This window comes from Chrysochloris asiatica, unplaced genomic scaffold, assembly GCF_000296735.1.
Source record: "Chrysochloris asiatica unplaced genomic scaffold, ChrAsi1.0 scaffold00054, whole genome shotgun sequence".
In the NCBI taxonomy this organism is placed as follows: Eukaryota; Metazoa; Chordata; class Mammalia; order Afrosoricida; family Chrysochloridae; genus Chrysochloris; species Chrysochloris asiatica.
Window position 1 is genome coordinate 5,043,759 of NW_006408572.1, and position 24,871 is coordinate 5,068,629.

The 24,871-nt window shown below is 50.6% G+C and overlaps 2 protein-coding genes across 4 annotated transcripts in view; both read right to left on the bottom strand.

Annotated features, from left to right (window-relative positions):
- Positions 1–7,440, bottom strand: part of P2RX1 (purinergic receptor P2X, ligand-gated ion channel, 1) — a 34,826-nt gene extending 27,386 nt beyond the window's left edge. The window contains exon 1 of the mRNA XM_006863274.1: positions 7,271–7,440. Within this exon, the coding sequence (XP_006863336.1) occupies positions 7,271–7,407 (137 nt within the window). The 5' untranslated portion in view covers positions 7,408–7,440. The remainder of the gene's footprint in view (positions 1–7,270) is intronic.
- An 8,134-nt stretch (positions 7,441–15,574) lies between these two features.
- Positions 15,575–24,871, bottom strand: part of ATP2A3 (ATPase, Ca++ transporting, ubiquitous) — a 35,913-nt gene continuing 26,616 nt past the window's right edge. Inside the window, exons 15-22 of one of the 3 annotated variants that reach the window (XM_006863275.1) lie at positions 24,283–24,503; positions 23,380–23,582; positions 22,316–22,401; positions 19,441–19,580; positions 18,845–18,962; positions 18,222–18,339; positions 17,838–17,925; positions 15,580–15,643 (exon numbers count right to left, since the gene is read on the bottom strand). In XM_006863275.1, coding sequence (XP_006863337.1) covers positions 15,580–15,643; positions 17,838–17,925; positions 18,222–18,339; positions 18,845–18,962; positions 19,441–19,580; positions 22,316–22,401; positions 23,380–23,582; positions 24,283–24,503 — 1,038 coding nt within the window. Of the gene's footprint in view, positions 15,644–17,837; positions 17,926–18,221; positions 18,340–18,844; positions 18,963–19,440; positions 19,581–22,315; positions 22,402–23,379; positions 23,583–24,282; positions 24,504–24,871 lie in introns of all 3 variants that reach the window. The other 2 variants (XM_006863276.1, XM_006863277.1) reach the window with 2 other exon arrangements.

A 24,871-nucleotide genomic window follows, 5' to 3' on the forward strand; every position in this document is an offset into this window, starting at 1 on the left:
ATCCGCAATGATATCTCTCATTCCACAAGATATCATTATAGAGTAGGCACTTTATAAATAAATCTCTTATTTTCTCTGTCTTTAGTTTTCCTTCACTGATTTCTGTTTAAATGTTGATCCGCCCCTACAATCCTGGCTTCTATTTTCAGCTCAGGTAAAACCCCAAACAAGTTGTCACAGACACATAGTGTCCCCCAGTTCTGCACCCTCCTCTGAGATTCAGTTTCTCATAATCCTTTAGTCATTCAACAAATGTTTATTTATTAAGTCTCTATTATGTGCAAGGAGTTCTGGTGTGGTGCTGTGGGATAATACATTGGACTGCAAGGTCACTTTTGAACCACAGAGCAGTTCGAACTCACTAACTGCTCCTCAGAAACCCTGTACAGGGTCGATATGAATCAGAACTGACTCAATGGCACTTAACAATAACAACATTATGTGCAAGGAGTCCCTGGGTAGTAGAAATGTTTGAAAGAAAAAAGACCTGGTGATCTGCTTCTGAAAGGTCCCAGCAGCCATTGAGTTGACTCCGACTCATAGGGACTCACCAGTTTTATATTCTACAGAATAGAACCGCCCCACATGGTTTTGGTTTGTTTTTTCCCCAACATAATGGGTTTATATTTAATGTAGCACTTCTAACCATGGTAGTATCAATCAATTAATCTATATAAAGGGTGTTTTTTTTGTAAAACCAATGTATCTTTTCTCCATTTCAATATTCAATATAAAGCTTTTCTAACATTAAATTATTTCCCCATTTCAATATTAGATACACTGAATAAATTTTTTTAAATTAATTTTTTCCCAAGAAATAACTTTCAATTTGGATGCAGTGCATTTGATATAGAGTCCCGGTGTGGAGCTGTAGGATAATGCACTGGACTACAAGGTCAGTTAGAACTGCAAGGTCAGCTGTTCAAACTCACCAGCCGCTCCTCGGAAACCCTATACAGAGTCGCTATGAGTCTAAACCGATTCGATGACACTTAACGACGCATTTGATATATAAGTACAGTATTAATTTTGATATAACAAAACACAAGTTCAATGAAACGATGGAGGAAAAGACTCCTCAGTGATTCAGAAAGCAGTAAGTCCAACCAAACAATGGTGATTTCCCAGAATGTTGAGCAAGAGATTTCTCCTTCCGACAGCATGCGCTCAGGGACTTCTAAAGCCAAACTTAGTCATCTGATTTCTTTCACTTTCTTTCTAATCATCAACTACAAACTATAGTTTGCACTTTTCAGTACATTATTTGAAGCAAGAAAAACATTTCCCCCTTTTTGACATATGTTAATTTGTTCCCATTTAGAGGGAAGCATCTAAAAGGTGAAATGACTCTATTTATAATGTTTCTTGGGAACATTCAGACATCAAAGCTCAGTTCCAACTTCAATAGTAAAAAGGGATTCAGGAGGGCCTTCAGGGTCACATCCGTTCATTTCTCTTTCATGCAGAAGCCCCTAAACAGGCACAAATGCCTGTGACGCTAAGAACCACACCTGACAAGGGAGCAATTGCATCTCCTGCTTCAACAGCCGGCAGTACCAAAAGCAATGAAATCAGGACTAACAGCGAATGGGTTGAAACCGAGGTCATAATGCTGGACTCTTGAGGTAAATGGATCATGAGGGTTTTTAGTACCCAAATAAAAGGTGTGTATATAGAAGTCTTTCTGATTTAAAAATACTCCATTGTTGGAGTTCCGGATGCTGAGGCTAAGAGGTTCCATGAGACACTGCCTTCCAGTAAGCAGTCATTACAGGAACCTCCCCACCCTTCAAATAGGTTTTTTTTTTTTTTAATGTTTTATTGTGAATTATATGATAGTTTACATGGGAGAACTTTAGTTTTACATTCATTCCATCGTATATCATCTCATTGCCATGGTTCCAATCCCCTCCATGCATCATCAACCACCCAAAGGGTATATCCCAGAAACCCGCCCGCCCCCTACCCTTCCCCCTCCTCCCCCCAGTTTTCGGCCCACAGTCCCTGTCCCTCTCTGGGTCCAAAGTCCCCAGTCGCTTCATCACGCCACATCACTCAAATAGGGTTTTCAAGGCTGTAAATCTTTGTGGAAGCAGACTGCCACATCTTTCTCTCAATGAGCAGCTGGTGGACTTGAACTACTAACCTTTTGGTTGGCAGCCAAGTGCTTTAACCACAACACCACCTGAGCTCTTTGGTTGCCCAGTAACTATACACTACACTGTAACCTATTCAGTGTGCAATAGTATTATGAAAAAATTTGAAGTACTGTGTTGTTGTTAGGTGTTGGCGACCCCTATGCACAACAGAATGACACACAGCCTGGTCCTGCGTCATCCTCACAATTGTTACGTTTCAGCCCATTGCTGCTGCCACCGTATAAATCCATCTCATTGGGGGTCTTCCTTTTTTTCACTGACCCTCCACTTTACCAAGCATGATGTTCTTCTCCGGGGACTGGTCCCTCTTTACAATATGTGTCGGATATGATAGGCGAAGTCTTGCCATCCTGGCTTCCAAGGAATATTCTGACTGTACTTCCAAGACAGATTTATTGGTTCTTCTGGCAGTCCACAGTACTTTCAATATTCTTCTCCAACGCCATCACACAAAAATTCTTCTACAGTCTTCCTTATTCACTGTCCAACTTTCATATGTATATGAGGCAACTGAAAATACCATGGCTGAGGTCAGGCACACCTTAGTTCTCAAACTGACATCTTTGCTCTTCAATACTTTAAAGAGGTTTTGTGCAGCACATTTGCCTAATGCAATCTATCATTTAATTTCATAACTGTTGCTTCCATGAGTGTTGATGGTGGATCGAGCAAAATGAAGTCTTTGACAACGTCAATCGTTTCTCCATTTATATGGGTGTTGTGCAGTTGTAAGGATTCTTTTTTTTTGGCATGAGGTGTAGCCCATACCAAAGGCTGTGGTCTTTGATCTTCATCAGGAAGTATTTTAAGTTCTCTTTGCTTTCAGCTAGCAAGGTTGTATCATCTGTATACCACAGGTTGTTAATGAGTCTTCATCCCGTCCTGATGCCACGTTCTTCTTCATATAATCCAGCTTCTCAAATTGTTTGCTCAGCATACAGATTGAATAAATTTGGTGAAAGAATACAACCCTGGCACACACCTTTCCTAATTTTAAACCATTCAGCATCCCCGGGTTCTGTTCTAACAACTACCTCTTGGTATAGTTCCTTATGAGCATAACTAATTATCTAGAATACCCATTCTTCACAATGTTATCCAAAGCTTGTCATGACTCACACAGTCAAAAGCCTTTGCATAATCAACAAAGCCCAAGTAAACATCTTTCTAGCATTCTCTGCTTTCAGCCTAGATCTATCTATCTGACATCAGCAATGATATCCCTAGTTTCATGTCCTTTTTTGAATCCAACTTGAGTTTCCAGCAGTTCCCTGTTGAATTATCTTATCTTCAGCAATGTGTTTTGTTTTCTTTATTATCCCGGCAAGTTTTACTTGCATGTGATATAAATGATATTGTTCAATGACGTCCATGTTCCTTTGGTCACCTCTCTTTGGAATGCGCAGAGTGAAATAGGGTGAGAGTTACCAAAATGTGACACGAGGACATGGGGCGAGCGCATGCTATGGGGAAAGGGGTGCCAATAGACTTGCCTGTTGCGAGGTTGCCACACACTTTCAATTCGTAAAAAATGCACTGTTTGGCAAGAGGAAGGAAGTGAACCACAATTAATTGAGCTCTGCCTGTCTCGCATAGAGTACTGTAATGTATTTGGTATGAATGCACATGCATACGTGCTATAACGTGGATGAAGCTTAAAATCGAAGTAAAAGAAGCCAGACACAAAGGACCACAGATAAGATCCCATGAACATAAAGTCTCCAGAATGAGCAAAGTAAGGTGTGGGGAGTGACCGCCCATGGGAAGGGGTTTCTTTTTAGAGTTAGACAGTGAAAGGCATACAATTTTGCAAGTATACTAAAAACCACCAAATCGCACACTTTAAAAGAGTGAGTTTTACAGTATGCGAACCACATCTCAATTAGAAGGTCGTTCCACTGGACCAACCTGAACTCCTCTCCACATGGAGCTTGCTCCTGCTGTGCCCCCACGGTGGAGGACCCAGGTGTGCTTGGAGCACACGCTGGTTTTTCTGTCACATAAACCAATCACTACCTCCAGCTTTGCATTATATTCAGTTTGAGTCTGGCTTCTGTCACTGGAAGCCAAAGGAGTCCTGGCTACTTTGTCTACAAGAAGGGTTCCTTCTCCAGACGCCGTCAGGGCTGATCTACCTCTATCCTCTGTCATCCGGAAGAGTCTGGAAACATCCTCAGTCTCTCCCTCTGTCCCGCGGGAACCAGCACAAACCCAGACTCTGCAGAAATATCCCCTGGATGACTTTCTCTCAGTGATAGTTTGTCTCTGCCCTTAGCCCTGATGGAGTCCCTGGGTATTGTAAATGGTCAGTGCACTTACTTGGCTGCTGACTGAAAGGCTGGAAATTCAAGTTCACCCAGAGATGTCTCAGGAGACAGACAGGCCTGCTTATCTACTACAGAGAATACACATGAACTCTGACACACATGGGGTTGTCAAGAGTTGGAGTCCAACTCAACCCGACTGGTATGCTCTGAGACCCATTTGGAGATTGCAGACACCCAAGATTTCAAGATCAAGTAAACCTGCCCGGGTCTTTGTCCATGGCTGGATCCTCCACTATGTCACCTCTTCCAAGTATTTTCTTCTCCCTAAATATCAGTCACAAACCCCTGCAGACATACCACCTCACTCTGCCTTCAACCAGAGCCCCCCCTCCCTGGGAAGAGACATATCACAAGACACCCCCTAGCATGGACCTGTTCCATATCATCTACAGTCTTTCAAGCTTAAAGATCATGGATGACAGCCCATTGCATACCGGAAGCCCACTGCTTGCATACCTCCAGTGGCAGGGAACTCATCACTCCCAGGCAACAACTCTAAATGTGATGTGACCATTTTAATTTGAGCCCCAAGAGTGATATTTTGCTCAGCCCTCTAGGGCTTCAAGCCCACCTGCTCCCTCTGCTTTTCCTGGACTGTCAGGAAGAGTATAATGGATAGAGACTGGGGCCTCAGTTTCCCTCCCTAGAGTCTATTTGGGTTCTCTGCATCACACTCTCTGCCTCTGTCTCATCTGAATTGTTGGCCTCCAATATTTGTCCCTTTGGTCAGTTCTATCTCTGAGTGTATCTCTCCCCTGCCCCCAGGTGGAGCCCCCGTCTCCCAGGTCCAAGAGTCTGACTCTTCTTTCATGGTTCCCTCTGTTCTTCTTTCAATAACCATGGGTGCAGACATCCAGATAGGTATGCGGGTAAGGTCCAGTTCTCGTCAGGAAAGAACAAATTGTTGAGCCTGGGCACAGTGTTTTTAGGTAGGTGCTTTTCCAGTGGAACATATGGGAAACTTAGGTCTGATTTGCTGAGGATGGCTGAATTCCAGGCAGCGCCAATTTTCCGTCAGTGCAGCATTCAGAGGTGGCCAGATGAGGGCGCCAGAGACAATGAGAGCTTCAGTCCAAACTGGAGCTTGAAACCTGGCAAGGGATTTAATTCTTCTGGCCTCTGAGTTGCTGCATGACTTGAGCAGATCTGTGACCCTCTTTGAGACTGCTTCCTTTCCAGGCTATCATGCCTGACTTTAGAGCCAGGCTGACTTGGTAATGCGTCCTGACTCAGCCTCTTACTAGTTGTGACATCTTTATCATTCATACTGGGGAGAGTCACAACCACTTGGAACCTGAATAAGTTACCTTGGAAAGGAGGGGGCTAGTTAGGCCCTCATCCTTGGAGGTATGTAGTTTAGGGTTGAATAGTGACTTGAGTGAGTGACAGGGCCTAGGTGCCAAATACAACTGGACTGTCCCTCCCACTCTTTCTGTGACCAGCACAGAGGGCTTTGGTGCTGATCTGGCAATAGATATAGGGAGCAGAGCTCTGGGACCACCGGGGCCACAGTGAGGACATTCTCCCAGTCTCCAGGGGTAAGGGGTGATCTAGGCCTGAGTAGGCAACCTCTGGTTGGCTCATCCTGGTCAGCTCCAAATAATTCAGCAGTTCTGGTTAGCTCCCACAGCAAAAACAGGGACATGGAGACCAGAAGGCCAGAGCCTCAGGATCACATAACAGAGTTGGGCAGGATGCGAGGCAGCCCCAGACTTCCAGCAGGAGCCGAGCCCTTTCAGTGTCCCTGGGTCCTCGGGGAGCCCTCCTCAGAGTCAGTAGGAGTGGACATGATGCACCACACACAAGGCACACATGTCCCCCAGAGACACAACAAGCAGACATTGAGCACATGCCAAATCACACAAAGGTACCAGGGCAACAGAGCCATGGGCAGGACACATGTGCTCATATAGGCATACACATGAGCAAGACAGAGGCCTGTCTTAGCTGCTAGGATAGCCAGACTGTGACCCCAGGACAGTCCCAGCCTGCAACTGACCCTGTCAAGGAATGAGCCAAGAGCTCAGAAGGAAGTTATCATCTCTGGGGACAGAACTGACCAGCACCTCCTGTCTAACACCCACCATGAAGGCACTAGGACTTCAGAAACTGTGGCTTTCTCTGCTCTGCTGTTACTGTGTGTCATTGAGTCAATCCTGACTCATAGCGACCCTAACCGACACAGTAGACAGGAATCTTTTACTCTGGTGATTATGTGCCACCAAGTTCATTCCAACTCATAGCGACCCTGTATGGGATTTCCAAGGCTGTCAATCTGTACAGGAGCAAAAATCCTCATCTTTCTCCTGCGGAGCAGTTGGTGGATTCAAACAGTGGACCTTTGTAATCCACTAAACTACCGGGGTTCTTTTTCCCTATCGGAACTGACTCGTGGGCACTTAACAACAGAGACCTCAAATAAGGTGAGCATGGCTCTGTCTCAGTACTACCTGGTTTGGCAGGGAGGGCAGCAGGAGAGCTGAGGGAGCTGCAGTTTGCTGGGATCCTGGTCTTGAGTGCCACGCATCACGTAAGCAACTGCTTTGCCTCTCTTGCACACCATCTAACCGGGCAGGGCTTGCTCTCTGTTTTGATGTTCCCATCTCAACAGGGAGTTAGCAGGTTCTCCATTCCTTCGTACCACATGGGGGTTTGTTAGGAAGGTCTTCCAAGGGGCACAGAAAAAGAGGTTCCTTGTCGTCATGGGGGGACATTCAGAGCATGAGACAGGCCCAGGTTGGGGGGCTGGTGTGAGAGGGCGGCAGGGAAGGGGCCCAGACTCACCCGACTACGTAGACCAGAACCACAAGCTGGATCAGCCGGAAGATGATGCCCACCTTTTTGTTGCGCACGAGTACCATTCGGGGAGTGTCGTACTCAAAGAAGAAGGCGGCCAGCTCGTCCTGGAGCCGCCGTGCCATGGTGGGCCAGGGTGGGGCCGAGAGCTGAGAACCCTGCACTGCCCAAAACCAAGACTGGACTTCTGGGAGCTTCCCGGCCACCTTAGGCAGGGCAGCGTAGGGCAGATAAGGCCAGAGGTCAGGAGTCAGAGGTCAGGCTGGAGATGTGGATGCATCAGGGAGGGAGAAGTCTTGGGTGGTCAGAGCTGCTCCTGGCCAGTGCACGCAATGGAGTGCAGGCCAGCCGCTCCTGTGGACAAATAAAGTCCCAAAGATAGATGGGGGCGGGGCCGGTGGGGCCACCCAGGCCCAGCCCCACTACCCCTTTTGGCTCCGCCTGGGTCCTGCTGACCTCCGGAAACAGGAGCTGTTAGCAGGAAACCACAGGCCACCCGTCACAGGGGCAAAGATAAAGCTGTCAGCCTCCCTACACCCCCCACGCCCTCTGCCTACCCCCTCGCTCCTGAGCTTAGGCCAGGGCTTGGGGGAACTGGGGTGGCCTTAAGTCAAAGCCCTTCCAAAGCCAGGGACCCATCCCCAGACATTCTCCCTTCCCCCAAACCAGGGTGGGCAGGCAGCTCAGTCCCCAGGGACCTACAGCCAGTAGAACAGAAGGGGAAGGAGGGAGATCACGTCTAGCTGCCTGATATTTCTTGTGCCCATGGTAGGACCCCCACCCTTGGCTTATCCTGGTAAGCTGCCCTCCACCCATTTAGCCCTCTGGTCCTTGGGCTGGAACCTCATCTCCCACCTCTTGTCTTGTTCCACCTCATCCCAGAGCAGAGAAGGAGGCAGGTACCCACACAACATTGGGCCAAGACCTGGGCCTGTCTGGGATTAACATCCTGGTTTTGTCATTTCCTGGCCACGGGGGCTTGGGCAAGTTGTCTCAGCTCTCTGAGCCTGCTTTCCTCAATTGTAAAATGGGGGAGGGTCTTTTCCCCATAGGTTGAAGCCCCTAGAATCCTGTCAAGACAGGACCGGGAACTGGAGGTTATTATGAATTTGAAATACCTGCCCTCATCAACCCCATCCCAGCTCCTAAACAAGGGGACTCCCAAGGAGGGTTGCGGGGAGTGGGTCAGGTGAGACTGAACCTTGTTATCTCTTGGAGTCCCCCAGCAAGGGTCCTCTCTGCCCCCACTCTTTGTTTTGCAGACAAGAACGTGAAACTCACATTGGAGGAATGGATTGGCCAGGTTCCCCTGGTGGTACTGGAGATTTAAGCTAGAGGCAGGAGACTCACTGGCAGCCCTAACTCACTCTGGGGTCCCCAGGGCTCTAGAGGGAGCTCCCCAGCCATGCTAAGGAGCCATCTTACTGAAAGGTCATTAGCTGGAAAATCTCTCTGGGCAGGAAGCCAGGTCCCTGACCACACCCCAGACCTATCGCCTTCTAATAGATCAGTCTCATCCATGTTGCTACCAATCCAGTATGGATGTCTCAGGCACAACTATGGGACGCCACCTTCAAGAGGGGCTGGCAAAAGTCCACTCTGAGCTTTTCTATGGAAAACTCCAGAGACACAGAGAACCCAGGCTGTGACAGCCATGACGCTTTGGTCAGATCTTGACCTCAGACAAAAGAGTCTGTCCCTTTCCCAGCTGGTCCATAGTCACGAGAATGAGAGGCCCAGGATGCAAGCTGCTTGGGAAGGGGAGTGGATGGATTCCAAGACTGGGTCTAAGTCTCCTCTAATTCCCCTCACACACCTGGATGAGGAAGGGAAAGGAAGGGAAAGGGGGAGCATGGGAGGGAAGGCAACCCTCTCACACGGTTCCTCCTTCTCCAAAGAGCCAGGTGCTGGCCAAACAGATGGACTAATGATGGCCACATACCCTTGCGCCTGATACAGCCTCGGCACCAAGCCCAGCACTCTATAAACAGCCTGGTATACAGGATAGTGTCATTTGGGATATCTAAAGTGTACCACAAGGGGACTGATGATCTGTTCTGTACACCTTCACTCAATTCACAAAAAGTTTAAAAACAAAGTGTGCCATAAAGAAAAAGAAACAAAAGCAATCAATCACATTTTTCTTCCCAAATCGCTCCCCTCCTCACAACTCCACAAGAGTAAGCTGATAGCTCTGTGTTCATTGTGTTGGTTCTAAAAGGTATCATTCTGGTCTGGCGGGCTTTCCTATCCATGGTCCCAACCCCAGCCTGCCCAGGAGAAAGGCTGTGCTTGTTCTAGGCATTGTGGGGCCTGGGAATGAATTTGTGGGTGGCAGAGTACTTTCCACACACTGGAAACCTTCTGGTTTTCTTACAATATCTCCAGGCGGTCGGTACTGGTATCCCCATTTTATAGACGAGGAAATTGAGACTTGAAGTTAAATACCTTGCCCAAGGTTTTACAATGAGTAGCTCCCATGTCTATTGGGGGCTGGGAAGGAGGTTCCCCAAAGTCTGAGGGCTTGGCCCAAAGCCTGCCCCAAGTCTTGAGAGCTGCCAGGCCTGCCTTATAAGCCCAACAGCCGAGTGGCCTGCTTGGGTACTGGGCCAGACCTTGTAGGGAGACAAAGCTTTGCTGCCAAGCACTGGGCCCCAGGACAGTTTCCCCCTGCCTGGCTAAATTTAGCAGCTTTATAGAGCATGGAAGGAGCCCTGGTGAAGCAGTGGTTAAAGTGCTCATCTGCTAACTGGAAGGTCAGCAGTTCAAGCCCAACAGCCAAATTAAGAAATCTATGGGATGAAAGATGAGCTGAAATGCAAAAGCTGTGGCAGTTTGCTTCTGTAAAGATTTACAGCAAGGGGTGTTTTTTCTGCCAAAATTTGTAACATCATTTGTGAGCCATACAAAATAATCAACTTAAAAATTAGCCTGCTATTTTTGGTCAAACATTGAAGTAATTCACCCTGAATGTGATGCCTAGAGTCCTGGTGTGGCATTGTGGGTTAATGCGCTGGATTGCGAAGTTGTTTGAACCACAAGATCAGTGGTTCAAGTTCACCAGCTGCTCCTCAGAAACCCTATTCAAGGTCTCTATGGGTCAAAACCAACTTGACAACACTTAACAATAACAACAACAACGTGATGACTAGAGTCCTGATGTGGTGCTGTGGGTTAATGTGCTGGACTGTAAGCTTGGTTTGAAGCACAAGGTCAGCAGTTCAAGTTCACCAGTCACTACTCAGAGACCCTACATAGGGTCGCTATGAGTTGGAACCGACTTGACGGCATTTACCAACAACAACGTGATGGCTGGAAATGTGGTTGCCTTGGCAGGGCCAGATCAGATGATTTCGTGAGCCTTGAAGGGCCCACAGGCCGGACATTCCCTACCCCGATCTATAGTCTGGAAAACCCTATGGAGCAGTTTTAATCTGTCCCATAAGGTCTCTGTGAGTCGAAATTGACTCAACCACAATGGGTTTGGATTTTTGGTGTGTAGTGTGTGGAAGGGCCTATGCCTGCCCTAGAGGTCACCTTGGGGTATAAGCTCCAATGGACTTCCTTAGCCATTCAGGTTTCAAGCTTGCCACCAGAGGAGGTTGTTCTAACCCTTCACACCATCTGGGCCTGCTTTGGTGTCCCTGAGATTCACAGGGCCCTGAGCCAACTTCAGAGTGACCGTTGGGAGAGGCCTGGGGGCCAGCAGTGGTCTTCAGGATTGGCAGTCCTTTTATTTTCCTGCACTGTGTCCTCCTCACAAACAGCCAAGGAATCACAGCTGTCTGGTTCTCCTCCATCTCCTGGGTTGCTCGGTTCCTAGCCTTTTCCTGCCCCTGGAATAGGGTATTCCTCTGACTTTGGCCCAGTCACCTGCCCTCAAACACTGTACACTCATGCCCACTTCGGAGGCCTACTTCACCCCCACCCACGCCTACACTCACGCTGGATGGCACCCACCACCTTTCCAGGCTGACTCTATTTATGTTTTTAAATTAACCTGCATTGAGATGTCATTTACTTATGCTTTTTAAAAATGCACTTATTTTTTTTTTTTTTTCTGTGTGTGAATTATGTGATAGTTTACATGGGAGAACATTAGTTTTATATTCATCCTATCATATATCATTTCATTGCCATGGTTACTATCCCCTCCATGCCTCATCAACCAACCAAAGGGTATACACTACAAGCCTGCACCCCAGTTGTCAGCACACAGCCCCTTGCCCTCTCTGGATCCAAAGTCTCCAGCTGCTCCATTTCTCCACGTCATCATCCCTGCCTCCGTCTCTGGCTTCACTGCTTCTCTGGGTAGGGTCCTGCTCTCCACTCTTCTCAATTGATGGTCCCAAGGACCTCCGCTCTTAGACTGAAATGTTAATCACTCCCCTCCTTACTATAAAATGTCTACTTTTACATTTCCAACCCTCACAATCAGTCCTGACAACAATTATTCACTATTGTGTCACAAGAGACCTATCCGCATTTCCTTTCATCAGCCCCGCCTAGACAGATTGGATACTACTCAGTGGAGAGTCTACCTTCCTCCAGGCCCTCTGGATCTAGGTTCCCTCTTGAAAGCTTGTAAGCCAGTCACTTCTTGCCTTTGTGGGCCTCCCCCCATCCCCTCCACCCCATTTTGGGTAGCCAATGTCCAAGTTGCCCATCCCTGTACACTCTGTGAAAAATGCACTTATTTTAAGAGTATAATTGAAGAGTTTTGACAAATGAGGACATTCAGATCACCACCTCCATCTCCCACTCCACACCCAATTCATCACCTTAGAATGAATGCTTCCTCATGCTCCCTGGCAGTCATCCCCTCCACTGCTGATATAGTGTCTGTCACTACAGACTGTTTGGCCTTTTCTAGAACTTCATGTGGAGTTACCACTTTGGCTGCTAACTGAAAGATTGGAGAACGGCCACCCAGAGAGTCCTTCAGAAGATCTAATTCTGAAGAAAACCACCACTGGAAACTCTGTGGAACACAATTCTATTGTGACACACATAGGGTCACTAAGACTTGGAGTCAACTCAACAGCAAGTGGCAGAACTTCATATAAATGGAAACATGCAGTGAGTTTGCGTGTCTAGCACAATGATTTTTAAAAATGCCCTGGTGTTGCGCTGTAGGATAAACACTGAACTGCTAATCACGAGGTCAGTGGTTCAAACCCACCAGTCATTCTCAGAAACCTTGGTGGTGGTGGTGGTTATGTGCCGTGGAGTCAGAACCGACTCATAGCGACCCTGTACCTTACTCAGGGTCATTATGAGTCGGAACCTACTCGATGGAACGTGACAACCACTACCATCACCACCCCTTGTGTGTCAATAGTTTGTTACTTTTTACTGCCGAAGAGGAATCCATTGTATGGGGTGAACCAAAGGTTGCTTATCCATTCTTCTACTGACTGACTATGGATGGTGTCGGATGGTGTCCAGATTTGGGTTATAATGAATAAAGCTGCTGTGGACCTTTGGGTGGACAGAAGTCTTCATTTCGTCTCTTGTTCTCACCCTTCTGTCCCCCCAGCACAGGCACCCGCGTGGTCCTTCCCACAGCTGTGAGTGGAGGAGCCGTGAGGGGTGTGGGAGTGCACAGTCCTGGTCTGTGGAGGGGGTGGGGAGAGGTCATGGCCATTTGGCAGCACCATCACAGAGCCAGTGAGGAGTGTGCCTGGGCATGCCCCAGAATTCCCTCCTGAGCAAGCTGCACTGTGAGGTGAGGAAACCTCTGTTTACCTTGGCTGCTCTATCTTGGCCTACTGAGCTCCATGCTGCAGGCTGGAGGCAAAGCAGGCCTGACCATGGAGCCCCAGAGGCTGCTGGGAAGGCTGGATCTAGTCTTTCATCATACACCAGTCCCACGGGCCCATCTTACTTAGTACCATGTCTCCTAGGACGGTCAGATTCTCACAGGGCCTGTTCTCCAGACTGTGGGCCAGTCATTGGTCCCTTGGGACCTCTAGCTCTTCACCTATAAAATGGTGCCGGAGCCTCTGGTTGTCCCCCTCATAAGCCTAGTAGGTGAGGAGCATGTAAAGGTTATGTGATCTGAGGTCTTATTTGTGGATCCACCCCTGACTCTCCACTGAGCTGTGCTCCAATCTTTGTTCCCCTAAAACACTGGGAAGGGTGGGGTCCTGCCTCGCTGAGCCCTGCTCTGAGGACCCCATGCTTGGTGTAATGTGCTGCTATAGCTACTGTGGAAGTCTTTGTTTTTGAGCAGGGGTCCCCACATTTTCATTTTGCACTGGGTCCTGTCAGCAGGCTGATGATGTCCTTTCCCTGGGGCAGCTGTGGAGAGGACTTAATAGTGCCTTTGTGAGTCTTTTCCCATGAGGAGAGAAATGAGAGATGGGGGTGGGGGGCACATGGCACCTCCCTGCCTGGCACCCTCTCCCACGAAGGCAGGGACACTTGGGCAAGACAGGGGGAATCTCGAGCACTCTGTGCAGAGGCCTTTGGATGTGTGAACTGTGGGAAGCCTTGAGGAAGAGGATATCATTCCTGGGGTTGGATGCAGGGCAGGAAGTAGAGATGGAAAAGTCCAAGAACGAGAGCATTGCAGAACCCACAGAACAGCCAGAACTAGGAGCCTCCCTGAGGGGTGCAAGGGGCCTCTGAGGTTCAGCTTCAGGCCCCTCCCCATCTTAGTTCCCTCGGTGTGAACTGTGGTTTGTGTAAAAGGCTTTAAACCCATGTGTATACTCTTCAAGTGCTGTCTGCAAAACATCTCCCACCTCCAACCCCCCTTGAAGTCTGCAGAGACCTGCTGTGGTCACCCCAGTACAGCTGCAGAAATGTGGAGTCTCCTCTTCAAAGGTCAAAGACCCATCCCTGCCGATACTGTGTTATCCATTTCCCAGGGTGGGTGCAGGAGGTAGGTGGCCAGGTAGACACCAGGGGCAGAGACAGTGGAAAGCAGGCACTGAATCTTCTGCTGCCCAGGCACACAACCTTTATTATTCTCTACCAAACAGCTTGGCAGCAGGCTGTTACAGGGCCCTGTCCCAGCCAAGACCTGCTACCCTAGAGCGCAGAGCACAGCGCTTATCCATGTGCCAAGCAGGTCAAAGGAGCTTTTGTTTCCGTCACAGGACAGGGATGTGAGTGTTGATGTTCATATAAAACAAACACTTGTCCCCTCTCTAGGAGGGGTGTGGACCTAGGTTGTCATTAACACCCTGCTTTGTTCTACACCTACCTAGCTAGTTTTTGCCAAATGGGGCAAAAGCTGAGTGAAGAGACAAATTCTGTTCTTCAAACCTGATTTTCCTATCATTTGACATGATCTGGGTGGAGAGAAGAGGGAGGGAGAGGAAGTGCCTTGGGCAAGTAGCCATTGTCCATGTCATCCAGAATTCTGGGTCATGGGGGTGTTGGGGGCTAAGGGTGAGGCCAAGAGTCCCAGAGTGGGGGGAGGATTCTGTCTAGAACCTGTTCCCACCCCCTCAGAGGGGTATTGGTGTGGGTGATAGGTGTGAGTGAGACTCAGAATCACCCGAACACCAGGGTGGGACATACAAGGGTACAACAGTCAGGGTCCCAAGGACATCTGAGATCTCATGGGCCAGGGACAAGGGCGGCCAATTGGCTATCTGCTTGGCAGACCAGATAAGTCACAATGAGACTGGGAAGGTCTCATCTGCTTAGAACAAGGGATAGTTGGGCCCAGAAAGGCAGCTGAGCTGAAGCAGGCTGGCTGGGCTATCTCCCTAAGGAAGGAGGGTCCTTGCACCAGCCCTCTGTCTCCCTTCTTGGTTCCCTCTCTGACCCCCCTGAGACCCATACGTATAAACAGAAAGAGGCTCAAGTCCTCATGAGCCGACTTTGTGGAGGCAGAGCTGAGTGGAGGGTACTTCCTCTTGCTGTGCACAGCTGGACCCAGATGTTCCCTTTGCAGCATCCCTCCCCCATCCTGATGACCAGGCCCCAATTCAGGCACTAAAGGAGAGGTCAGAGATGGCTAGAGTGTCCCTCAGGAGTCGCTGTTAGTGCGAATGTACTGGTCAATGCCTAGCCTCCAAGCGTAGGGAGTTCCAGAACCTCTCATGGATTTGGGAGGGCGGAGCTCTGGCTCTGCCACCAGCTCCAGTTTCCTGGTGGCCCAATTCCAGGCTACAGTTCAGGAGAGTCCTAGAGACGTGAAGTATGGAGGCCCGGTCAGATGGAGGTGGTTCCAGGTGAGACCCGGGACTAGGACTGTGGTATGTCCAGCTGGGCCCGGGAAGCAAGCAGGTGAGCGTGGCAGCAGGGATGGGGCGTGTGGGAGGGGTGTTTGCTCATCATCAGTCTGAGGACAACGTTGGAGACTTCACTCTGCTCCCAGCATTCACTTCTGGCCCTTTTCTTCTAGAAAGAAAACCCGAGTGTGGTAAGGTATAGGTGTGAGAAGACACTTCTAGGCTGTCTCCTTCACACCCTACAATTATCTCTGGACAGCTCCCCCTAACCCCTCCACCCCTGTTCCCGTGGCATCAGTGACTCCAACCAGGACTCCAGGATGTCGTACCCCTGCCCCCTCGGAACACAGGTTCTGTTGAGTCACGTCACTCCCCCTTCTGATTCACGCATTTTCAGTCCATCACACAGTTAAGTACAGAAACTGCCCCCCCACCCCATACATCCAGCATCTCCAAGACCTGCAGGTGCCACCCCAGAATCTCTTGGTGGCATCTCTTCCTTTGCTGCCCCATCAAGTCTCAGTGCCTCCAAATCCAGCCCCCAGTCTCCATCTTACCTCATCACCACCCTTTCACCCTAGAGTTACCACAATAAAGCCCAAATCTGACACCACCACCCCCTTTAGTACAAGCCTTGCATCCTAACCCTCCCAGACCAGTCCCCAGAGACTCTCCAGTCCTCAATCTCCTGCCCAATAGCTGCTCAGTCACACCTGGGCAGAGCCAGGAGGTGGGGAACAGGACGGCCCCTAGTCCCACTGGGGCTGACCCAGATCCACAGTCTTCCTTAAGATATATCCTCATAAATCACGGGGGAGCCAGTGTCAGCCCTCAGCAAGACTTCCCTAAAAGGCCACCCGGCTGGCTTGGGAACTTAACAGGGTCCCCTCTCTCATCCCCGCCCCCGTCTGGCTCTACGCCTTAGGCCCATACCCCCACCTCTCAGAGGTGGCCACAGGCACCCCTCCTGATGGTGCATGTCCCGGGGGCCCTACAGTCACTCTGGACATCTGGGCACCACTCTCCAGCTGCCCCTCGCTGGGAGCCTGGTCAACATCTCAGGCCTCTGGTGGCAGTGGCAGGCCTGGGCCTAGCCTGCCATGGGCAACTCTTCCCAACCCTTCACAGACTGACTCACCATCCTCCCACCAGCCTCCCTGGCTGTCTGGCCCCCACTGCCAGAAGGATAAAGTCCAGAGCGTTTACATGGGCATGTGAGGCCCCTGCTAACCTCTGGGCTTCACCTCTCTACCCTGTACCCCTAACTCCAGGCCCTTCTCCACCAGGCTCAATCCTCCCTCCCCTTTAACCATCACTCAGACCTGACCTTTCTAGGAATCATCTCTGACCTTGAGCCGAGAGCAGAAATTGTACCCTCCCCAGCCCTTCTAATCGACATCCTTGTTGGGCCAGGGAATTCCTAACTGTCTAGCAGCTAAAGCTAAACAGTATCCAAGAAGCAGCTCCCTCCCCATTGGCAGTGTGGCCACTAGGGAAGGTTCTGGAAGAAGACAAAGGAGCACCGAGATGCCTGTTTTCTGGTCTGGGCTTTTAGGTGAGTTAGGGAGGTCACGTGTGGCCAGAGGCTCTCAGAGAGACCTTGGGCTTCACTAATGGAGCTTCAGACTCATTTTCTCCTCTTCCTCCCTCATCACTCCAGGAAGGGCCATGGAGGTGAGTCATAAAGAACCCCCTACAGACAGACTGGCCTGATTCGGTCTTCTACCCTGGGCAACCCTCAGGTGAGCTCCCATATGTGTCTAGTCACGCTCTGGACAAACGTGGTTGGTCAGCCTCTCCAGATAGAGGAGGCCAACTTGTACGGTGGTTTAAAAAAGATAAACTATTTGCAGCACCCAGGGGACTGGCCAGCGTGGGAGATGGGGGCTAGTTGAGGGCCTTGGCTCCTTGGAATGACAGGCACGTGATCTATTTATAGCCCAATCCCCTCAAGCCCGCCCCTGTGGCTGGTGCACATTCCTTCCAGAGGTGGTCCCTAAGGGTCCAGCAGCACCAGCTCAGGCCTCAGCCTTCCTTGGACACCCCCTGACTTCTCAACATGGCCACTGCCTTGGCATAAGCTCCCAGAAACGGGGTGCTCCTCCCCACCTCCTCCTGCTCGGAGCCACTCTGACAAGTGAGAACAGAGCTGCTTCTCTGGCCTTAGGGAGGTTCAGAACTCCCTGTTCTCTGAGCTCCCCTGGCAGAGGCGGGCAGCAGACTGTAGGTGCCAGCTTGCTCCTGGGCACCCAGAACCCCTGGCATTTGGGGTTTAAGGCAGATCCAGAGCTGTGAGCTCAGAAGCAAAGACCTCTACCTACTCACCCACCACCCACCCACAAGATGACACAGAAGAGGCCAACCCAGTGTGGTCTGGGGTCCGGGAGGCAGGCAGCGGCTGCGCACTCCAAGCCTGGGAGACTGTCCTGAGAATGCCTGGATGGAAATGGACTGCGGTCAGAGGAGTCAGATCACAACCCAGGCCTTGAGTAAGGGGACAGCGGTCCTGGCCATGCAGGAGTGGTGACCAGTGAGGCAGGCATGCAGCGGTGCCCCTCCCTGCACCGCCCTGGCCCCTGCAGTCCAAGACCCAGCCAACAGAGCACCTTTATGTTCTCCACCTGGTGACCCAGCAAGGTCCGCAGCTATTCACACCTTGGCGCCCTCTGCAGCCCAAAGAGTGAAGCACGCAGGTAGGTGGCTGGAGGCAGTGAGCAGGGTACAGAGGGTCCGGCATGTCCACTCACCGTCCATGTGGTTTCGTGACAGGTACTTCAGGGCCTCATCAAGCAGGATGACAGGCAGGGATATTTGGAGAACCACCACCCACTGGCGCCCGCTCAGTGGGGTCACCTGGAAAATGAGCTGGGTGGGGGGAGGTCTGGTTAAAGGAGGGTCTTTTCAAGATGGCACCCCACCCACTCCATCTGCTTGGGTGACTTGGACGCTCAAAAGCACAACTAAGACGCCCCTTGAATTCCCACCTCCAGACAGATCTTTATCTGTTCTGCTTGCTTCTCCTGCAATGCCCTCCCCGGCCTTGGTCCACATGCCCACTGCCTGTCCATCCTGTTGGGACGTGGGAGGGATTCTACCAACTGTTTTCTCCTGTCCCAGGCTTGGAAACCTCCCTGAAGCAGGGCGTCTTCACCTTTTCTGGCCCCCCTCCACACACACACAGTCTGAGGGATCCTGATGGAGGGGCACATTAGAGACAGTGCCTGGACAGAGCTCACGCACCGAGCAGCTTCAGATGCCACACGCATGTCCCTATCCTCCAGGCAGGACCAAAGACCAGCTCAGGGCCTATGTCAGAGGGGAATTTGGACCCTGTCACCCCAGGAGTCAGATAAGGGGGTGGGTGACTCACGGGCAGAGGTGGTACCAGCAGGATGAGGAAGTGCAGGGCCATGGACATGGCCACAGCAGCTAGCAGCCAGGGGTTCAGCCAGGGTGGCATCCGCAGCAGCGACTGGTTTTCTGAGACACTGCCAAGAGCACGGAGCGCTCACTTCAGGCCGGGCTGATGGCCCTGCTGTCGGTGCCCACCATGCAAGGCTAGCCTGAGCCTCAGCACCGCTCTGCTTGGGGCTAAAAGCTCAAGAGCCACTGGGAAGGGGTGCAGCTGGGAGGGCTCAGCTGCCTGCCTGCCCTCCTCTAGGAGCCTGTGCTGGGGCTCCACCCTTCAGACTCTGATCTATTTCTTCCAATCTTTGGCCTGAGTCCTGATCTTAGTTCTGGGCCCCACTGACTCTGAGAACCCCTTGTAAGCCTTTCTTTCTCACTGCCTCCAATCCTAGACCGCCCTGACCCTCAGCTCCCAAGCCTGAACCCCTCGGACCCTCAGCCCTCAAACCTGGACTCCTCTATCCCTCAGACCTGGGCTTTTCTGACCCTCAGATCCAACCTTAAGCTTCCTCTGCCCCATCCCTTCGACCCCCAAATCCAGGGCTGGGGCCAGCCCACCTGTTTAGGGCGTTGCACATCTCAATGGTCACCAGCACAGAGAGGGCCATGGTTGTTGGGAAGCGGGACTCGAAGACTTCGCAGTCAACGTTGTCATTGGCAAAGAGTGGGTTGTCCTTGGAACACTTCAGGAAGTTTCTCTGCAGGAGCCAACGTGTGGTTGGGAGGCATTGGGGAAAGCAGCAGTTGGGGAGGGGCCTGGCTAGTCAGAAGAGGGATGCTTTACCTTGTCCTCAGCATACACCTTGAAGACTCAGTCATGACCAGTGGGCAAAACGCAGCCACAGCATGGGTCAGGGAGCTAGGAACAGGTATCTATGGTGGGGGGCTCAGGTGCCTGGGGGGCTGTACTATGCTGAGGCAGGAACACATGTACAGGGGTGAGGAGGGCAGGGCCATCCTGGGACAGGGGTCTGGTGGATCCGAAGGAAAGCAGTTGGGCACTTTCTCTGAGCTGTCCCATAGACACATGGCACTCACCAAGTCTAAAACCAAGTGCATAACCTTTCGCCCACACCAAACCCTATCCCTATCCCTGGGGCCACAAACAAAGACCCCACACACACCTCCTGTAAGGTTGGGGAGGACAACAGGGTCCACACTAGGCACATGGGGGTTTGAGGTACAGGAGTCAAGGTGGTAACTGATTGAGATCACAGAATAAGCAAAGCTGAAAATCAACCAGCAAAATTGTGCTTGAGTAGCATGTAGCTTTGGGGGTGCAGAAATGTCTTGTTAATGGTTATTAAATACAATTCCATTTATGCCTCACTCCATTTCTGCCACTGAGATGGAGCTCTGTGGACCCTGCTTTTTGCTTGTAATGTAGTTAAACAAACTCACAGAGCACAGCCTTAACAACATAGAGCTTTCCAATGAGCAGGAAGATATCAGAGCAAGAGAATCAGGGGTAGCCCTCTTTATAAGCCCAGGAAAGAGTTGTCTTTCTGTTTATAACCTTGTTCACAGAATCGGCTGAAATAATAGGCTAAACCGACAACAATCTTGAGACTCTCCACCCTGTTCTCCTCTTCACCATGAAATTGAGTGTGAATGTTCCTAAACAGTTAATCAGCTCAGTTCTCTAACATTAATCTGACCTTAGAGTCTAGGCTGAACATAAAGCTTTTTCAACCTAGGGACTTAGAAACTGGTGCTACGTGCTATGAACAATAACCCTCAAAGAGAGGCCTGCAGAATGACTAGCTGTCTGACCCAGGCATGGTAATGGCTATGTGACCTCAAGTCAGTTCTGACTCATACAACCCTGCATAGGGTTTCTGAGGCTGTAAATCTTTACAGGAGCTGTCAGATCTATTGCCCAGCTATCACATCTAGTTCCTCTAGAAGCATACACGTGGGCACCTTCCTCCTACTTCTCATGGGCGATGAGAAGTAATAAAAGAGCTTGGCTTGTCAAGATTTCTTATTTTAAAAAGTTTGAGAATCTTATCTCATTTAAGTCAACCATGGGGCTTTCTCAGTGTATTTGGGGCAATCCACTTCCAAAAACCACTGAAAACTCTGAATTCTACTCTGACACCGTAAGTTGGAATCCACTTGATGGCAACTGGTAGGTGGTCATGTGCTGTTCAATAACCCTATGAGGTACGGACTATTATCATACTAACTTTTTAGATCTTCAAACCAAAGCACAGAGAGGTTAAGTAGCTTGTCCAAAGTCACACAGCCTTAGGCTGGGGAGAACCCCAGCCTCTGGGATGACAGCCAGGAGCCCACACTCTGCTCTACTGGAGAAAGGAGAGCAAACCCTGTGTGTTTAGGGTTAGTGAGGGTCAGGAAAGTAGCCCTGGGCTGCCTCTTTCCCAGGAAGCCATCCCACCTCCTCCTGGATGTGGCTGCTGCATGCTGGGTGAAATCCTGACACCAGAAGCCAGTGATGGCAATCTGGGTCCTTGCACTGCCCACACACCAGGGAGATGGAACACGGGAGAAGCTACTTCACAGGGCTCTCCTGCCTTCCCCAGGGATGGGAGGAGGCCCTCCCTGAACCCTTGTTCCCATACCCACAGGAAGAATGTTCTGCATCCCCACAGTTCTCTGCTTCAATGAGAACCTGCAGCTAGGTCTGTAGTAATTACCATGAAGGCTCTCGAGACAAGATGTTGAACACTAGGACAGAGGGACAGATTGATAGAAGGCCAATGAGGGCTCTCCTCGCTGGTTTCTAGAGCTGTACCCAGCTAATCTGGCCTGTGGTGAGCACCTCCCCAAGGCCAAGCCAGGTGACTTCCCTCCTCTGAGGAACATCTGTTGGCACAGTGGGGAGGACAGCCAGGCTGATTCCACCTCTCCTCCTCAGTCTGACCACTGCCTAAAGCTCCACCGTGCCTCGGAGGCCTCCGGTCTTTAGGGGTTCCATGATCAAAGTAAAGGCGTCCTGGTGACACAGTGGGTTAAGAATCAGGCTGCTATCCACAAGATCAGCAGTTCAAACTCACTGGCCACTCCACAGGAGAGATGAGACTGCCTGCTCCCATGAGGATTTAGTCTCGGAAACCCTATGAAACACTTCTGCTTTGTCCTGCAGAACAGCTATGAGCTGGAATCAACTCCACAGCAGTGGGTTTGATGAAGGGAAAACACGCAGGGCAGGTCTGCCCCTCCGTCCCTCCCTAATTCAACGGACTAGGAGAGGGAGCACACACTTCTCTGGCTTAGGCGGCTGTGTGGATATCTCCAGGTTTCCAGGGGTTGTTTAGGTTGTAGATAGTTATATATACACGTACGGGGTTGGGGTGAGACTGTTGTTGGCCAGTCACAGGGTTCTGACACCCCTAAACTGCCAACTTAAGCTGGAAGTTCTATCTCAAGTTTAACCTCCAACTGGCTTTCTGGGCACCCCCTTGCTCACCAGCTGGTAGAAAGTGACATGTGGTCCCTCGGCATCATACAGGAACCACCATGTGGCGGCAGCTACAGTGGCCAGGCCCACGTACACTGCAGGGAGGGAGAAGGAAAGGGCTGTAGTGGACCATGGTGGTTTTCTGACCATCCTTTCCCTACCTGACGAATCCCTGAAATTCCCCCTCAGGGAACCACCCTCTCCCTCTGTAAGCCATGTGATTTGCATACATCTACCCTCAGCAGTGGACTTCTGGTGTGGTGCTGTGGATTAGCTCTGGACTGTGAACCACAAGGTCAGCAGTTCAAACCCACCAGCTGCTCCTCAGAAACCCTATACAGGGTTGATAGGAGTCGGAACCGACTCGACGACACTTCACAACAACAACCCTCAGCACTAGGACTCCTGGTGTGTCGCTGTAGGAAAAGCACTGGACTGCAAAGTCGGTTTGAACTGCAAGGTCAAAGGTTCAAACTCACCAGCTGCTCCTTGAAAACCCTATGCAGGGTTGCTATGAGTCGGAACTGACTCACGGCACTTCACAACAACAACCCTCAGCATCAGGAATCCTAATGTGGCACTGTAGGACCAACAGTGGACTGCAAACCACAAGGTCAGCAGTTCAAACCCACCAGCTGTTCCCTGGAAACCCTCTGCAGGGTTGCTGTGCATTGGAGCCGACTAGATGGTACTTCACAACCACAACTCTCAACACCAGTGGTATGCCCTGATTTGCAATGAGCCTTTGTTACACCCCTGGTAATCACAGTGATAAGTAGGCCCAATTTGGGCCAATGAGAATAGGCCTTAGACTTCTATCACACCACTGAGGGAATAGTATGATAAAAGGCTCTTTCTTCTGGATTTGGCGTTGTAGGAGAATCAACATGAGGGCTGGAGCTGCAGCAGCCATCCTGCTACCCTGAGGGGTACCTGCCTGAGAATAGAGCAGAGACAGAGCCAAACAGCAAAGGGGTCTGATGCCAGGATCTACTATTCCGGAAGCATCCATGTAATCTTATGAGCCCAAACTGGGTTTCTAGGACCCCATTGAGGACTGGGGCCCTACTCACCACCAATAGCCAGATAGCGGAAGAAGAGCCAGCCACTGATGAGGGCCTCACGGGGGTTCCGGGGTAGCTTCTCCATGATATCCAGGTCTGGTGGATTAAAACCCAGGGCCGTAGCAGGTAAGCCATCTGTCACCAGGTTCACCCAGAGCAGCTGCACGGGGATTAGGGCTTCAGGCAGGCCCAGAATTGCCGTGAGGAAGATGCTGGAAGCAGAGTCACGGATTCTAGCCCCCAGCAGACCAGGGAGCTCGCCCACTGTCTCCACAGCAGCTCCACCTCTCCTTACTAGTCCTGATGTATGTGCGCATCTGTCTCACATTGGGCCAGCCCCGCCCCCCAAGTCCCAACTCCGCAGCCCTGACATGCCTGCTCTTTAGGTCCTAGTAGAAGCTAAAAGGACATGAACACAGAACAGGGCATTCCCAAGCATACACACATTTGTTCACAAACACATGCAAAAACCTAGCGCACACACCCACACGATTGTACTGACGTGTGGAGATGCAGAATTCACACATGCATAGGCAAACCTGGGCTCATGATTCCCACAACTACATGTGTTTGTACTCATAACCAAGCATGCATGTAAGTACACATGTGCACAAACACCTCTCACTTAGGCACATACAACCATGTGGAGACACATACACATTTAAATTCTTGTGCAGGTCCACACACCAACACGTAAGTGCCCAGAGGTGGGGTTAGCATGTCCCATCTTGTGACTCTGAAGGTGGGAAGGTAGTCATGGCTGAAGGGGCAACAGGGGACTTTTCAGGCACCTCCTCGAGGGCTGGGATATGCCAGTCCTTTCTCAGCCATCCCTCAAGCAAGTATTTCTCTATCTGAGGGGTGCAAGAAGCTGGACCAGAGGGGCAGAGAGGAAGGAATGCAGATTCTCACCAGACGACCTCGCCGACATTGGAAGAAATGAGGTAGCGGATAAATTGCTTCATGTTGCTGTAGATGGCCCGGCCCTCCTCCACCGCAGACACAATAGAGGCAAAGTTGTCATCTGACAACACCATCTCTGCCGCTGACTTGGCCACAGCTGTGCCTGAGCCCATGGCAATGCCAATCTCTGCTTTCTTCAGGGCTGGAGCATCATTCACGCCGTCACCAGTCTGTGGGCCAGGTTAGGTATGGCCATACCTGAGCAACTTCCCTTCCACCTCCCCATTTCCTCCCAGATCAGTTTACCCTAAGGAAACACACAGCTGGATAGAACAAAGCCAAGAATGAGTTTAGATATCAATGCTATCCCCTCTGTACACAGGGTAGATAGGGACAGGCAACTTAGATATTGGCTACCTAAAATGAGGGGGCAATGAAGGCACTAAGTGACTGGCTTACAAGGTTTCAAGAGGGAGCTTAATTTCAGAGTGTGCAGGGGAAGATAGACTCCCCATTGAATAGTTTTCATCTTATCTAGATGGGTCTGGTAAAAAGAGATGGGGGGAGGACCAACAAGATGGCGAATCAGGTGGAAGTG